This window comes from Xyrauchen texanus, chromosome 24 (assembly GCF_025860055.1).
Source record: "Xyrauchen texanus isolate HMW12.3.18 chromosome 24, RBS_HiC_50CHRs, whole genome shotgun sequence".
Lineage (NCBI taxonomy): Eukaryota > Metazoa > Chordata > Actinopteri > Cypriniformes > Catostomidae > Xyrauchen > Xyrauchen texanus.
This window is the reverse complement of record NC_068299.1, coordinates 34,006,644-34,023,940: the sequence shown is the minus strand read 5'-3', so window position 1 is coordinate 34,023,940 and position 17,297 is coordinate 34,006,644. Positions and strand designations below refer to the sequence as shown.

At 38.6% G+C, this 17,297-nt stretch overlaps 1 protein-coding gene across 2 annotated transcripts in view; it reads right to left on the bottom strand.

Moving 5' to 3' along the window:
• Window positions 1-17,297, bottom strand: part of LOC127617789 (synapse differentiation-inducing gene protein 1-like) — a 56,142-nt gene that overhangs the window by 34,689 nt on the left and 4,156 nt on the right. For both annotated transcript variants that reach the window (XR_007967377.1, XM_052089862.1), the window contains exons 2-3: window positions 15,406-16,038; window positions 2,320-2,457 (exon numbers count right to left, since the gene is read on the bottom strand). Coding sequence is in view for 1 of the 2 variants with exons in the window: in XM_052089862.1 (XP_051945822.1) it covers window positions 2,320-2,457; window positions 15,406-15,948 (681 nt within the window). In the remaining variant the exon portion in view is untranslated. The remainder of the gene's footprint in view (window positions 1-2,319; window positions 2,458-15,405; window positions 16,039-17,297) is intronic.

Genomic DNA, 17,297 nt, shown 5'->3' with positions numbered 1-17,297 from the left:
TAATTAAAACAAAAATAATGATTTGTAAATTATAACCACCCTTTGCTATATTGAAAGCACTACTTATAATATGATGTTTTTCCTTGTGAATTTCATTTTTTTCTTCTTTTTTAATGTACAGTTATTTCAAATCAGATGATTGCAACTAGCTCCAAAAATGTCGAGACAGTCGAGTGTTTACAACTGTGAAACATCACAATTTCTTTTAATTAATTTATTATGAATTTGGGCTCTGAAGACACAAGTTTATCAAGTTTAGAAGGAGGAATTTTCCCCCATTCATCCATTATGTAGGTCTTTAGATGCACAATTGTGCGGGGTCTTCATTTCCGTATGGTGTGTTTCAAAATGCTCCACACATTCTGAATTGCAGACAGGTCAGGACTGCAGACAGGTCAATGAAGCACCCACACTCACTGATCACAGAGCCATGCACTTGTAATCCGGGCAGTATGAGGTTTGAAGTTGTCCTGCTGGGAAATGCAGGGCCGTCCTTGGAAAAGATGGTGCTGGATGGCAGTTTGTGTTGCTCCAAAATTTGTACATATCTGTCTGCATTTATGGTGTTCTCACAGATGTGCAAGTTACCCATGGGCACTAACATACCCCTTGCCCATACAGACACTGGCTTTTGAACCTGACACTAGTAACAGCTTGGATGGCCCTTTTCCTCTTTGTGTTTTTCAAAAAGTATTTGAAATGTGGACTCATCGGACCAAAAAACACAGTTCCACTGTTCTACTTTCCATCTAAGATGAGACTGAGCCCAGAGAAGTTGGCAGTGCTTCTGGACAGTGTTGATGTACGGCTTCTCCTTTAAATAGTAAAGTCTTAGCATCTGTGGATGCAGGTGAATGGTGTTGACTAACAAAGGTTTATTAAAGTTATCTCATGCCCATGTTCATGATATCCATTACAGATGAATGTTGTTTTTAAGACAGTGATGTCTGAGATAACACACATTCAGAAGTGGTTTTCGTCTTGCCCTTTACGCACCAAGATTTGACCATATTCCTTGAATCTTTTAACTATATTGTGCCCTTTAGAGGGTGAAATGCCCCAAATCCTTCCCATTTTTCTTTGGTAAACATTGTTCTCAAAGTGCTGGATTATTTGATGAAGCATCTGTTGGCAAATTGACAAGTCTCGAATAATCCTTGTTCTTGAAGGCCTAGGCTGTTTTTGGAGGCTCCTTATATATTACAACATGATTGCCTCACCTGTTCAACATCTCCTGTTTCATATCGCCTTATTTCAACTCCTCAAATTGTTATTAGTCTTAAATTGCCTGTCCCAACTTTTTGGAGCATATTGCAATCCTAATAAAGACCTAATAGCAGTCGCGGAACATAGACAATTGCCTCGCAGCTCGCACCATGCCAGACTGTCGCCTCGATACACCCTTCAACACCCCTCCATCCTCATGTCTGACGATCGTCATATGCATTTGGAACAACATGATGGTGAGAAAAAGATGACAGAAACTAACTCCAATACATTTGGGAAATGTTTTAAATACTGCAATTGTAACTTCTGCTCTGAAAAGTTCCCTTTAGAATGACCTCTCTCTCTCTCTCTCTCTCTCTCTCTCTCTCGCTCTCTCTCAGCATGGCTTCTATAAGTAATCTCTCTCTCTCTTCTCGAGAGCATTGCAATAAGCTATAAATACACCTGACACTGCACGCTATAGTCACCTTTATGAAACCTTTATGTGTGGTAGAACTGCATGGGGAATTGTCCATCCATTTTTTTACCCTGTTGCCCACACAAGATTGACAAACGTAAAGGGTTATTTGCCTGGATATTGTTTGTAATGCTCAATATGTGATGTAGTGACTGGCTTTCCCCTGCAGTGTGGGCCTGATGTGCTGTATACAGTAAGCTGTTAAAATGGACTGTTTAGCCATGTGTCCTTCTACAGTTTTAGTGAACAGATTGTCCTTTTCTGAACCAAAAGAGTTATATATTAATATTGTCTGATGAATTAGTTTAAATTAAAAACAGAAGTATCAATGGATGTGACAAAAAATTCCTGGCCGGATGAGCCGCGTTTAAAGCCGATATGCATGCACATGCACTGATACTACGTTGGCAACTGTAAACAGCATGCTATTAGGCTAAATAACTATATTACATGTTTATTCATGTTATTATTATTATAAATGCATTTAAATGTTGGACATATGAATCTTTTGCCAAATTGCCATTTTTTCGGTTAGTGTTAGGTTACCAGTTTAAAACACCTCACATGGCCTCACGTGGCCGATTGTTTTAAACCAGAGATGTCAGCTTATTAGTTAGTGCTTGAGAGATTCTCACCTCGTGAGACAAGTAGAACGCTGCAATGCCAAGGGGCCAGAAACAGCAGAGCATGGAGAAGACGCTGAGGCCCATGTGGTCCTTGGGGGGCATCATGAGGAAATTGTCCTCGCTCTCTGAGTCACTTGAGTACTCACTCTGCAGAAAACACACAAAACATTCAATGAATCATGACATCAACTGCCTCTGTTTCACATCTTTGGTCTTCTTTTTAGGGAAAAAGAACAAGCCATCTAATGAGTAATAATTACTCTGTTGTTGTTGTTGTAGTTGTCAGAAACACGTCACATTACAAAAGTAAAATGGATTCAGAAATTAAAGCATTTTTTATTTGCATTCGTTCTGTGCTTCTTTTGATTGTACATATACGATAGATGATTTTACAGCATCTCACTGGTTTTCAGCATCGTGAACACTGCACTTAAGGGTGCCATGGCAAGTTAAAAGTAGTTGAAAATTTGAAAATTGTGTATCCAGATCCCTGCTTTCTGCAGCTACATTTATTTGGCCATTGACATATCTTAAGTCTTGTTATGCTTCGTCCCGCAGTCAAGAACGCATCCTGTGACAGGTGTTGTGCCGATTTCTGACCCCCTGTGTTTATTGTGGCTAATTTTAGGGATAGGTGTAGGTGTGGCCTTTAGGGATAGGGACTAAGGACTGTAGGACTGTCACCCTTATGCCATAACAGGTGTGTATGACTTGTATTACACTATGTAACACAATTTTTGTTCCTGGGTAGTGTGTTATTTCCTAATTGCTTATGCCTCAAAAGTATAGAAAATGGCTATTATTCCCCACAAACTTTGCTTTTGTGACCAGGACAGTGATATTTTGAAATGTACCTATTTCCAATGAGCAAACAGGCGAATTTGTGTCTTTTCGTTCACATAAAGTCTGAACAAAACAACATATGAATCCAAATTAACATGTATTTATACTAAAGTAATACAAAAATGACTGCAAAAGATTTAGAAGTGAGAGATTTATGATTATACTAGAAATCACTTCCACGAAACAGCCCACAAATGTACTCATCACACTTCAAGGCGTCCAGCAAAGTCTTGATGCTGTTGTAATCCTCTTTGAGGTGCACCGAGTGAGCCAGGGGAAGAGCGGGTACTTGTTACCATTATGGAACAGCACGGCTTTGAGGGTCCTGGATGAGCTGTCAATGAAGAGGCGCCACTCATTCAGGTTCCGATTGCCTCGAACAGACTGGTCACACTGTGGCAGAAACAGAGCCCATCTTGACGGGTGAAGAAGCTGGAAAAAGGTTGGTGACGCTTCCTCTGATCTGCAACTTGCACACTTTCATCCAACAAGTTCCACTGCTCACCCATGACTAATGTGTAAGAGATTCTCGCAATATTTTTCATATATGATATACGTTTTCAAAAACATTGAAAATTTTAAAACATTTTAAAATTTAAATCTTTTGCTATTTTAAAAATTAACACATTTTATAACATAAAATTCAGAGCAACAACTGTCCATCTTACATTCCAGAGATTTTTTGCAGTGCTCGCAGGTGAAATGAGGTGCCCAGGGTTTGTCTTGATCCCCGACAGGCCTGCTGAAATATCCTTGTAGGACTCACACATCTTAGCAGATGCTGCCACTTAGTACTTTTTCGCTCTTATCTTGGTAATTTGGCAGCAGACATAACAAAATACATCTGCCGGATGCTTGCAGCCTCTTGATGCCATCTCAGTGAAAAATGCAGATATGTATCCATTTAGGCAGCTGGAACTAAACTGAACTGGTGGGCTTAAGGATAAATGCATAATCTGTATTTATACTACTATTTATATTACTGGAAAGTTCTAGAAGTTACTCCAAGTTTACTCAGCACTGAATCTATCTGAAATGTTCTGGAAAATAGGTAGGATACATTTCAAAATATCACTGTCCTGGTCACATAAGCAAAGTTTGTTGGGAACAATGGCAATTTTCTATACTTTTGAGGCATTAGCAATTCATAAATAACACTTAAAATTATATATTTTTTTTGTTACACAGTGTTATTAGAAGAATTTCTCAGCTCTGCAGGTCCATACAATGTAAGTCAAAATGTTAGCACCCATTCACTTGCATTGTATGGACCTACATAGCTTTATTATTCTTCTACAAATCATAATTTATTTTCTGCAGAAGAAAGAAAATCATGCACATCTGGGATGAGTAAATGATGAGAAAATTGTTATTTTTGGGTGAACTACCCCTTTAAGGCCTTTACACACCAAAAGCGAACACAAAGAAAACAATGGATTCCTAATGAGCCATTCACACCTGGAGCGAACATTCACACTGAATCTCATGCCATCAAAGTGAGGCTTTTTTTGCAGCAAGTGTGTAGGTATTTTATTTTTTTTCTTTGCTGGGTGATGAAATTACCTGACCAATAAAATATGAGCTTTAGATAAAATGTCATAAGCTGTTGCCTTTACCAAAACCAGTGCAACATCTGGCACTAAAACACAGAAAGCTGTTTTGACCACTGACATTAAAGGATGAAGGAACTCGAGGAAGAATTGCTGTGCTATTGCTGCGGCTATCTGCACTCTGTATAATTGTCTATGTATCAAAATGCCTTTGTATACCAAAAACGTGTTGGTGTCTCCACAACATTATGTTATCGTTATTGCTGGGCTTATCATTTACAGTCACTGACAGCAGTTAAGTTTTAAAATATCTTGTAATGGGTCAGAATGAAGATGAAGATGAAGATTTGTTGGTTGGGATTTGTTTTATTGTTTGCATTATATAAACTATTGGATAGTTTAAATGTCATCACATTTAAGGTTTTTGAACAAATGCATAACACAAGTAGATGTACATGGAAATAAGATACAATTAAACATCTGTTTTAACAGTCATTGTGAGTGTACATTACACAGTAACTAAAAAGAAAATGTACTTAACACAAGCATACAGTATATGCATGGCAGTGGTATATAATCACTGTTTCAAATGATACATGAATGTGTTTTTACTGGTAATATTATTTTTTCCCCTTTTCTTTTCACCCCTCAGACTGTGTAAATATAATTGTGGGGATGAGGGCGTGGCCGTGTATCTGCGGGAGAGGGAGAGTGGTTAAGGCTCGTCACCTGGGCTATCATTATCAATAGCACCTGTCTCTCGTTATAGTGATGGCTGAGAAAGACCTGAAAAAGCAGACAAGCGCACCAGTTGGGAGAAAGAGAGAGATCAGAGAGAGATTGTTACTGTGTGTACAAGAAGAATTATTGTCTCGTTTGTGTGTGATTACTTTGCCACTTAGTGCCCTTCTGTTTGAGTTTTTGTGAACGATGCTGAAGAGCAATACAATCCTCACGTTGACTGTTTCCACTGCCTCCTGATTCCTCCATTTGCCCTGAAAATATGAACTCTGTTACACTGGTGCCGAAACCTGTGATTTGGAGGATAAAGTCATCATGGACCCTTCACCACGGGGCGAAGTAATCAAGTCCAGCATCGCCAGCATCCAGCAGAACCAACATCAAGCCCTCATGGATTTACACCTGGAGCAGGAACAGCATTTCCAACTTCTGCTCCAGGCCTAAGCGGAGGATCGGCAGGCGTTCCGGAGCCTGATTGCCAGAGAGGGGGCTGCAGCTGCAACCCCGGAGCCCACAACCCCTGTTACCCTCATCAAGATGGGGCTGAGCGATGATCCCGAGGCCTACCTCGACTTATTTGAAAAGACGGTTGAGGTGTGATCAATGGGCGGCCCGCCTGTTATCTTTGCTCTTTGGGGAAGTGCAGCTAGCAGCCCAGCAACTTCCTGCTGCCAACATCCTCAACTATAGAGACTTGAAGCAGGCAATCATGCAACGGGTTGTCCTTAGTCCTGAGCAGAACCGCCAGATCTTCAGGACCCTGAAGTTTTGGAAGCACGGCTGCCCGTTTGCTTTCGCGCAACAGCTCCGGGAGACCTGTCGAAGATGGCTGCTGGCAGAGGGAACCTGCAGCACCGTGGATATTGTCGACCAGGTGACACTGGAGCAGTTCATCTCTCAACTCCCACGGCGGATGCCCGTGTGAGTCCAGTGCCACCGCCCGGTATCGCTGGTAGAGGGAGCTAACCAGAGGCTCATTCTTCTCTCTCTTCCTCTACTACCTCTCAATCCCCCGTTTCCTTCCTGTTCCAGCTCACCGGAAATGGGGAGGTGCCCCGCCCAAACCCTCCCCCTTGTCTGTGTCTCACCCTGTCTCCCTCCGCGATGAGTGGTTCTCGCTCTCAATGGGGTGCGTGGTAAGTTGTGTGTAAGTTGTGTGTGGATGGTGAAGGGTCCATGATGACTTTATCCTCCACATGCTGTGAGTCTCTGCGGTGTCATGCACAGTGAGTCACGTGATAAGATGCATAGATTGACTTTCTCAGAAGCGGAGGCAACTGAGACTTGTCCTCCGCCATCTGGATTGAGGTGAGTAACCGCACCACCAAAAGGACCTAGTAAGTAGTGGGAATTGGGCATGCCAAATTGTGGAAAAATGGGGATACTTTTAAAAAAAAAAATACCTTTGGATACATATCAAGCTTTGGTGGATTCAGGCTGTACCCAAACCTCTATCCACCAATGCTTGAGGCGGGACATTTGGTATGAATAAACGGTTGTGTGTGCGGTGTGTGCACAGGTGAATATCCACAGGTATACAGTAGTTACCATTGAGGTACTATTTAGGGGGGAAAGCATAGAGTAGAGGCAGCGGTTAATTCCCGCCTCACCCATCCACTGATTTTGTGAACGAATTGGCCTGATTTCAGGAATTTATTAAGGGAAATATGTGTGGATGGGTCCTGTAAAATGTCTCGGTGTGTGACGTCCGATGCTATGGCTGGGGAGGCTGTTTCCGCTGCCTCCTGACTCCTTCATTTGTCCTGAAAATACGAACTCTGTTACATTGATAAAACTGACAGTCAACTTGTCCAGCAGGTAAACTGAAATAGTTAATGCTTAAGGGATAGGGTAACTATAACTTATAATCTAGACCTATTCGTTCTGTGGCTGCACAGCTAGTGAAGTTTGTTGAGGTGGCTCATAAAAACGCAGTTACATGTGTTATAAGTAGGGCTGGGAAATCCTTCCCAAAATAATTACAAATAAATAATGAAAACAAGCAAGTACAGTATCATTTATGCCATGATCAATTGAAACATGTAAATGCTTCACGTTGCAAACACCAGACGATTTTATACAAATTGTAATTACATGATCTCTGATTTTATGGCATGTATATGTATTCTTTTATCAAAGATTAATACCTGTAAAAATAAGTCTAATTAACTATCCACTAAAATATTTTTTTACTTGTACATATGTAAATAATTAAAATAAATGATGACTAACAATTCCTTGCAAGTTCATTGAGACAAAGCCTGAAGTACATTTATTTATGATGCTTTTTTAATGTTTGTTGTAATGCATCATGTACCATAATTTAATCACAATTCATAGAAAACTGTGATTTAATTAGTTGAAAAATTTGAAGTGATTCACAGCCCTAGTTACAAGCTTGAATAACTCTGGTAGGTAAATACATACCTTCATTATGTAACTGTTCTTTTCAAGAGTCATGACTAAATGAGTACATTTTTTAATACATTATCTTTATATGGTTAATTGCACTACATTAATGCATTAAATCGACAGCAATAATAATCAGCATTTAAATCAGACTGAATCCCATATTAACTGAAGGTTAAATGAAAGTTATGAAAATACAAAAATGTATTATGGCATAATGTACTTTTGTAATTGGCTGTCATTGAATCTTCATACAGCACTATTTTAAAGACTACAGTTACTGTACATGCAACATATTTTCACCTTTTTTGGCAACATATTTTCACAACATATTTTTGTGAATAGTTTGTAAATATTGTTCACTAAATATAAATTCTGTCATTTTGCTTTACATTCTCTTATTTTAATGAGGATTTTGTCCCCAACTAGCATAAAAAAAACAAGATTTTATCAGGTGCTCTATCTCTTAGAAACTGAAATTCTCAAGTTCACATGAACTGGACGACTATATATTCATTTCATCTTTGCATGATAATGTTGTGTAATGTGTTGCAGCTGCTTGAATGTGTTTATAATGTAAATGTGATTATTGCCTTTTTAACCTTACTTGCTGTATGTATAAGGGCATAAACAGCTTGCACAATCTGGCTCTCTTGTCACAGATTTGCACCAAAATGACCCCCTGCATGTGTTAATTCAAATGGGCAAATTCAGCTGCACCACCTGGATGATGCTCCTCTCTGTGTCAGGATGAAGGGTGGAAACTACATCGCTCAAGCTTTAAATCAACTATAGAGGCTGTAAAATTGGTCTTACATATACAGATACTTGACAGATTAAATACAAATAAATAAATATATATATACTACCTTAAACCACATTGGGTAATTATACATAACTGTATATACATAACATCCATAAAAAAACGCCCTCTGGGTGATGAATTTGAAGGCAATGGAAATGTACAGAATTCTGAGTGAACACTGAGAATTTTCCACAATGCATTTAAACCATATCACAATGAAGCGTGTAGAAATTAACAAAGGGAATATCATTTTCTTTTGATTACATTAACTAGGTACACTTTTGATAAGCCATATTTCTGATCATGCAAATGTAATGAATGTTAAATGAGCAGTATCATTGTTGAGCTCCATCCAACCGCATCGACAAATCTCAGCACACATCTTGCACGCTCTCATTTGCTCAAATTGGCTTTTTCAGTGAGATGGCACGTTGCACTTCAAACCTGGCTCATATTATTCCAAACAGTGTGTCATGTGTAGCAACGTGAGGGGAGATGCAATGATGCAGCTGATTGAGAAGTGCGCCTGCATAATAGGAATGTCAAGTGTTCCATTAATTTGATTCCGAAATGAACTTCAAAAAGGTCAAACATATTCTAAAGGCTGTGATAATGAAAGAGAGCTGCTGCCCTGTCATTTCTTGGAGGCATGATAGAGTTCTCTCTGCCTAAGTAAGAATGCTGCAGACATAAGAACAGCTATGTGCTCATGAAAGCAATATTGAAAAGTGTTATGTGAGTCATCGGAGACGCTGCGCATGCTTTCCTGTCTGACAGGGTTTTTTGTTTTTAGGACAAAGCAATCAGGCTTTCATTCCCCACATTTAATAGACTGATTAATGTCTCCATAAAGTAGATTTTTGATTAGGCCTTCAGATTGTATTATGGAATACCCAAAACAGACATGTAAGTATGTGAAGATGGTTTTGCAGTGTGTGCAGTGTGGAAACAATTACAACGTGTTGCTTGCAGGAGTAACATGCAATGACATTCTACATTGTCTAAAGCATTCCTTGAATATCAAAAGAAAGAATCGGATGTCAGGAAAACTTTCCAGTGAATGGTGGAATTTTGGAATCTTCATTAAAGGAATAGTCCAACCAAATCAATTTAATTCTCTCAATATTTACTGACTCTCGTTTTAAAACATTTGCTGATTTTGAAACATCTTGACACAGCTCTTTTCACAATTACAGTTCATATTGACTATATCTGTCCATATCCAAAAAGAACACACAAAAAAGAAACCTTCAAAATATCATAGTATTAGTTCATGGGTCAATGACATCATGGTTTTTTTGTTCTCTTTTCTTTTCTTTTTTTATTATTATTATTTTGTCTGGATCTATTAAGTTATTCAAAAGAATATCAAAAATGCAATTCACACACAACAATTACTTGAATGCACCTCTTCCATGATGAAGATACTTTCAATTTCTGAAGTCAAAGTCATTTTTATATTTTTTAAGTTAAAATAACATTCTAAGTGGTGTAACCGTCTAGAGACAGTAAAAATAAGGTTTCATTAAAGCTGAAATTCTTGAAAAAAGAAACGTTGGCATGAGTAGTTTGGAATAATCTTTAAATTACTATATATATATATATATATATATATATATATATATATATATATATATATATATATATGTTTTTAAAAAACATCTGTTCACTAAGTTAAAGTTAGGTGGAGTAACCAACATGCCATTCTGTTGTCAAGTGGCCAAAAAGACGACCCCTTAAGACCTGTATTGAAATTTTAATGAAAAGGCCAATTTTTTTAAGGTCAACAATCATGCCATGGTCAAAATCCCTGAGATCCACAGGCGGAAATCGCGGGGGGGTCAGGGGAGTCAGGACCCCCTATCTGAGGGTTGTCCCCCCCCCAAAATATCATTAAAATATGTGCATTTTAAATAATATAATGATATATTCTTAGAATAATTGTTTAAGAAATAAAATAATACAAATGCAAACGGGGCAACAACAAAAAAACCCCTTCAAAAATTGCTCTTGAGAGTTGTTATGTTTATTGTCCCCCCCAACATTTTGATGAAATTTTCGCCCCTGCTGAGATCACATTTTTTTTCCCCATTCTGATGGTTGATGTGAACATTAAATGAAGCTCCTGACCCATATCTGCATGATTTTATGCACTGCACTGCTGCATCATGATTGGCTGATTAGATAATCGCATGGATGATTGATGGTGCCAGATGGGCTGGTTTGAGTATTTCTGTAACTGTTGATCTTCTGGGATTTTCACACACTACAGTCTCTACAATTTACTCCAGATGGTGCCAAAAACAAAAAACATCCAGTGAGCGGCAGTTCTGTGGATGGAAATGTCTTGTTGATGAGAGAGGACAACAGAGAATGGCCAGACTAGTTTGAACTGACAAAGTCTACGGTAACTCAGATAACCACTCTGTACAATTGTGTTGAGAAGAATATAATCTCAGAATGCTATTCTGAGATGCGGGTTGGCGCAGTTTAAGTGGCGCAATGGGGACCTACACATTATTAGGCAGGTAGTTTTAATGTTGTGGCTGATCGGAGTGTATATATATATATATATATATATGGGTTTTAAACAAGAGTTTTAAAAGATTTCAAATTTGTATCACCTCAGACAACCTTATTTGTCATTGACCCTTACAGGATCTATATTCCAAGTCGTCTTATTCTCTGAAAAGACATTAGTGAATAACAACTTTCCATCTGTTCCTCGTACAAAGCTATTGTATGTCTTTAGAATAAGTAATTACTTAAGTTGTCTACTTTTATGGTGATTTTTTTGTCCTTTTTTGCTTGACAGCCATGGTCACCATGAACTGTCATTGTATGGAAAAGAGCTACATGGGGATCCTTCAAAATCTCTCCTTTTGAATTCCACAGGAACAAATACCAGCATATATGTTCAAAATGACATGAGGGTGAATAAATAATAATCTATTTTTTATTTTTGGGTAAACTATTCCTTCAAGGAATTCATTGGGTAAGACCTTTTAAAGATCACCTTATTCATTTGAAAAAGGAATAATTGAGACACAACCCAAAGCACATCTGCATGTTTCCCTCTGCAGCACACTTGCGTAGGGCTCTTAGAACAGCACAGCGGTCTCAGAACAGGTGGTGCAAACAGGCGGGCAGCAGCGGGAAACTGGCTGTCCAGACCGGCTCTCTTTTCACTCTCTGCACTCTTCTGATCGCCCACTCTCTCTCTCTCTCCCATTCATCTGGCAGGATGCTCTCACAAAGATCAGCACCACCATGATAGAATGGTCTTAAATGCAGTGTAACAACACCATGAGACTGAGCTCACCCTTTCGATACCATTGGACCAAGTGCGGTTTAAATTGTTAAGGATTACTTAAGAGCACTAAGGAGCACTTTACCAAATAGTTCTGTTCTAAAACCTCATGAGCTGCCAATTTAGACAGCAATTAAGGTATCATAGGCACTATCATAAACATAAAAACGCTGCCTTCTAAGCTACCTCTATTTGGCCAAATTTTAAGGTAGCCTTCCATGCGTCCTTCATAGTGAGAAGGCATTGTGACAGCTCAGTGAATAAATCTATTCAAGATGGTGAACAAAGTGAGAAAACTGTAGATTCTAAATATATTTCATTCAATATAATTTTATTGGATATTCAGCAAACTCAATTTGTTTTATTTTACCCAATATTTTTGTGTGCTTTGTATTTTTATGCTTACTAGAGTATGTCATTGTTAGCCTAGCAACATGCTAATGTTAAACCCTATTGAAATCAATTGTGAGTCAAGCAAGCATCTCACATGAAAAACACTATGTGTGTGAAATGTAAAGTTTGTGCCTACTATATATAAAGCCTTCTAAATTGGTCCCTTATATGGCCATTCAAACTGCTAAGACATGTTCTTTTTAACCTGGATATTTTAACAAAAAAATGGTGCGCTACTGCACAACGGACAAAGATGCCCGTCTAGCGCATCTTTACATAAAACTGATGCTAAATGCGTCCGGTGGAGTGAACGACCCCAGTGAGGTTCCCATCAAACTTTGTTTTGAAGATAATTGCAGCCTTAGGTGTGCCATCTCATAATTTAGTTTTTTATTCAAGATTAAGATTTTAAAATCTCCCTTTTATCCATTGGTTGAATATTGTAATAAAAATGAAAACATCAACAAAGATATCACCTTAACCTCATGTATTTTGGCTTCGCAATACGCAACGCATAATTAAAATGTATTTAAACTGACCGAAAACTGACTATACACTGTCAATTAAGGGTTAAACTTCTGCTGCAGCACATCACGTGACACAACACCATGATCTCGCTACTACAGGCACAGCAACACCAACAGTGCCTCTGGTAAGAAACCTCTTTATGTTATTTATCGAAACCTGTTTGGATGAACGTCTCTAGTTTCATTTGATATGCTGCTTTAAAAAAAACATTCATTTTCTGGCGTCAGCGTGCTGATAAACACGAAGTCCACATATGTGGAAAATGGGACCTTATTACCTCAAATGTTGAAAAAGCATGTTAGTTATTTTGAAAACTTTTCAACTATAACATATCTGTGAGGCATATTGCTTCATTTTAATATCAATTTCTTTTATTATAATTTTTTTATCATTGAACAATACGGATCTATTAATTAACATTAGTAAATGCATTCCTATATATACTGTGTATTTTCACATTGAGAATAATGTATTCATGCAAAAGATGAAAATTGTTGCTTTCAGAAGCTTTATATGGAGTTAGGATGAAAATAAGGTGCATTTTGAACTGTTCTGAGACCTGTGCAGACAGACAGCACACAGTTATTCACTAAATAGTTGATCAGATGATCTTTGGACCACTCAACATGTTTGGTAGACATGGGACAAATATAATCAGTACATAGATTCAGAATTGTATAATGCTAAATTTTATTATAACATGGTTGGCAGTGATTGGATGATGCTGGTCATTACTTTTATCAGGATTATTTATTCAGCTTTATATAAAAACAGCTGTAATGTCTGTAACATCTCAAAAACATGAATAATCAATATTCCTGTACACAAAATAAACAATTGAATGAATTTGACTTTCTATAGCTTGGCATTACTTACACTCACCTAAAGGATTATTAGGAACACCATACTAATACTGTGTTTGACCCCCTTTCACCTTCAGAACTGCCTTAATTCTACGTGGCATTGATTCAACAAGGTGCTGAAAGCATTCTTTAGAAATGTTGGCCCATATTGATAGGATAGCATCTTGCAGTTGATGTAGATTTGTGGGATGCACATCCAGGGCACGAAGCTCCCGTTCCACCACATCCCAAAGATGCTCTATTGGGTTGAGATCTGGTGACTGTGGGGGCTATTTTAGTACAGTGAACTTATTGTCATGTTCAAGAAACCAATTTGAAATGATTCGAGCTTTGTGACATGGTGCATTATCCTGTTGGAAGTAGCCATCAGAGGATGGGTACATGGTGGCCATAAAGGGATGGACATGGTCAGAAACAATGCTCAGGTAGGCCGTGGCATTTAAACGATGCCCAATTGGCACTAAGGGGCCTAAAGTGTGCCAAGAAATCATCCCACACACCGTTACACCACCACCACCAGCCTGCACAGTGGTAACAAGGCATGATGGATCCATGTTCTCATTCTGTTTACGCCAAATTCTGACTCTACCATCTGAATGTCTCAACAGAAATTGGCAACCAGGCAACATTTTTCCAGTCTTCAACTGTCCAATTTTGGTGAGCTCTTGCAAATTGTAGCCTCTTTTTCCTATTTGTAGTGGAGATGAGTGGTACCCGGTGGGGTCTTCTGCTGTTGTAGCCCATCCGCCTCAAGGTTGTGCGTGTTGTGGCTTCACAAATGCTTTGCTGCATACCTCGGTTGTAACGAGTGGTTATTTCAGGCAAAGTTGCTCTTCTATCAGCTTGAATCAGTCGGCCCATTCTCCTCTGACCTCTAGCATCAACAAGGCATTTTCAGCCCACAGGACTGCCACATACTGGATGTTTTTCCTTTTCACACCATTCTTTGTAAACCCTAGAAATGGTTGTGCGTGAAAATCCCAGTAACTGAGCAGATTGTGAAATACTCAGACCGGCCCGTTTGGCACCAACAACCATGCCACGCTCAAAATTGCTTAAATCACCTTTCTTTCCCATTCTGACATTCAGTTTGGAGTTCAGGAGATTGTCTTGACCAGGACCACACCCCTAAATGCATTGAAGCAACTGCCATGTGATTGGTTGATTAGATAATTGCATTAATGAGAAATTTAACAGGTGTTCCTAATAATCCTTTAGGTGAGTGTAGTACATATGTAAAATGTGTAAGAAATATTTTTTTTTCATAAAACATTTTTGGGTTGTTGTAATTATAGTCCCGCATGAATTTACAAAATGTACTGTATATCAGGGTACGTTTCTTGCTGGCATGATGTATAGAAGAAATAACAACCATGGTATGGTTCCTTGAAGTTAAATAAATGTTTAAAAAGTTTACATACACTTTGTTAGTATTTGGTAGCATTCCCTGTAAATTGGATAACTTGATTACCTACAGCACCTGGCCTGCGGCCGAATCACAGCAGTGCTGATACAGGGCCATATCGCACTCTTGCTCGAGTGATATTGCTTAAATAGCGCAGTTCACTTAACGGCCACAGGTTTCATTAATAACAAGGGTTTCTGAATCTCACATACTGCACCTTTAAAGTGTAATAGTATTTAATCTCTCACCTCAAGTTCTGGAAATTCATCATCATCATCATCATCTACATCATAGGACAGTGTCTGGATCTTGGCATCTTCCATAGAGAGATCTAGAAGCTTGCTGTCAGTGAACAGAAATCCATCTTTAGCGATAGCTGTTCCAGAAGAGGCAGGGGTCATGTCCTCAATAAAGGTGGTCTCGCAGCAGTCCCCTCCTTCACCCCATGCTCTCAACATGCTCTCGGGATAAAGAATGAGGTTGGGTCTGTTGTAAGGGTCTATAGCTTGGGGCAGGGTGCTAGGGTTTAGCAACTGTTGGGGCCCTCTACCATCCTGTGTCCCATTTTTGTCCTTGGACACCACATGGCCCTGATACTGTGGGGCAGAATAGACAGTCACCAGTCCTTCCTTAGTCTCCACCATTAAGTTATGAGTATTGATCAAGCCATTACGTTTGCAACATTCATGTCCTAAGTCCCCGCTCCCTGACATTGGTGCATTTCCTTGAGGGAGAGGGTCTTTTTCATCTGCCGCTCCAGTTTCTAATCTTGTTCTGACCCCTTTCTCCATGCTGGTCTATTGAGCACTGGTGCGGGGGAAAGGTTTGCCTCACGAATTACTTTGTTGAGGCATGAGGTTCAAGTTTTGCTCCCGTCTATCCTGCAAGAATGCACATGAGCATGGTCATAAAACTGATGGAAGATCCTGACACATCAAAAGAGGTGAAAAAACAGGGGTTAATAGAAGATTAATATCAGTGAATGGGTGAATCTCACAAAACCTGTCAAGAACATGTCCTGGTCATATTTCACCCCAAAATCTATGAGAACTCAGAAATTATATTTAGTTTAAAAAAAAGTGTGATCAAGACCCGGTTCAAATCCAGCATTGAAATCGGTAAGAATTTTGTCGTATAATTGGGGGGCATTGTTTCACATTTCAGTAAGCACAGACCGATTTTAGAGAAATAAATATCAACCTGATATTTCCGATTTCATAGAGGGATAAGTGTGCTATTTTAGGACTTTTTAATTTTTTTGCCTTGGGACATTGTTTTCATGACCAATAAGCACAGTTCCACCCCAAGTCTCATTACCATAATGCAAAATACTAAAATTGTCATTACTGTGCGGAAAAATTTATTATGATTATTATAATTGTAAAAAATGTATAGTACATCATGGTAGTATTTGCTGTACTGCCTTTAATGCACTATTGGGGAAGCTACTATAAAACTGTAGCTTCCCAAGCTACAAATACTCATAACTAAAAGTAGTTAAACTACAGTCAAGCTACTCTTTTAAAAAGTAATTAGCTACAATGCAAGCTAAAAACAAACTACACTGAAGTTAAGAATACATTTTTTTAGACAAAATACATGGTTTCTAAAGTCATTGTATTTCTCCCTCAGCGCCATTACTGCATTCGTAATACAATATGAAGTATGTGGTGTTTTGTGATGCTTAAGTGCTATATTGAATACTATATTGTCTATCTTGCATGATTTTGTCCTATACAGGGTAATGCAAATTTACCAATGCATATTAATTACTCTAGTAACATAAGAAGCCTCTAACAAAGTGAATTTAATCTTTTTTACACAGAATATTGAAGATAGTATCTAATGTCTGAGTAATCAAGCTAAAAAGGTAAAAAAAGCATTAGCTGTTTTCCTCTGAACTCTCAAAGGACCTTTCAATTGTTGATTCCCAGCCATGCAAATATTGGTTGCTCTTATCTAATGCATGTCTAGATCATTTATCCTAGACCTCTGTACCACTGCATTATAAAAACCCAATGGCCAAATTCCCAGCAATGCATACACTTTCTTTTCTGCTATGTTCAGCAGGAAAACTATTTTTGTGCCCACTGCTAGTGGCACCTAATGGGTGCAGCATCTTGATCTGATTTAGAGTTTA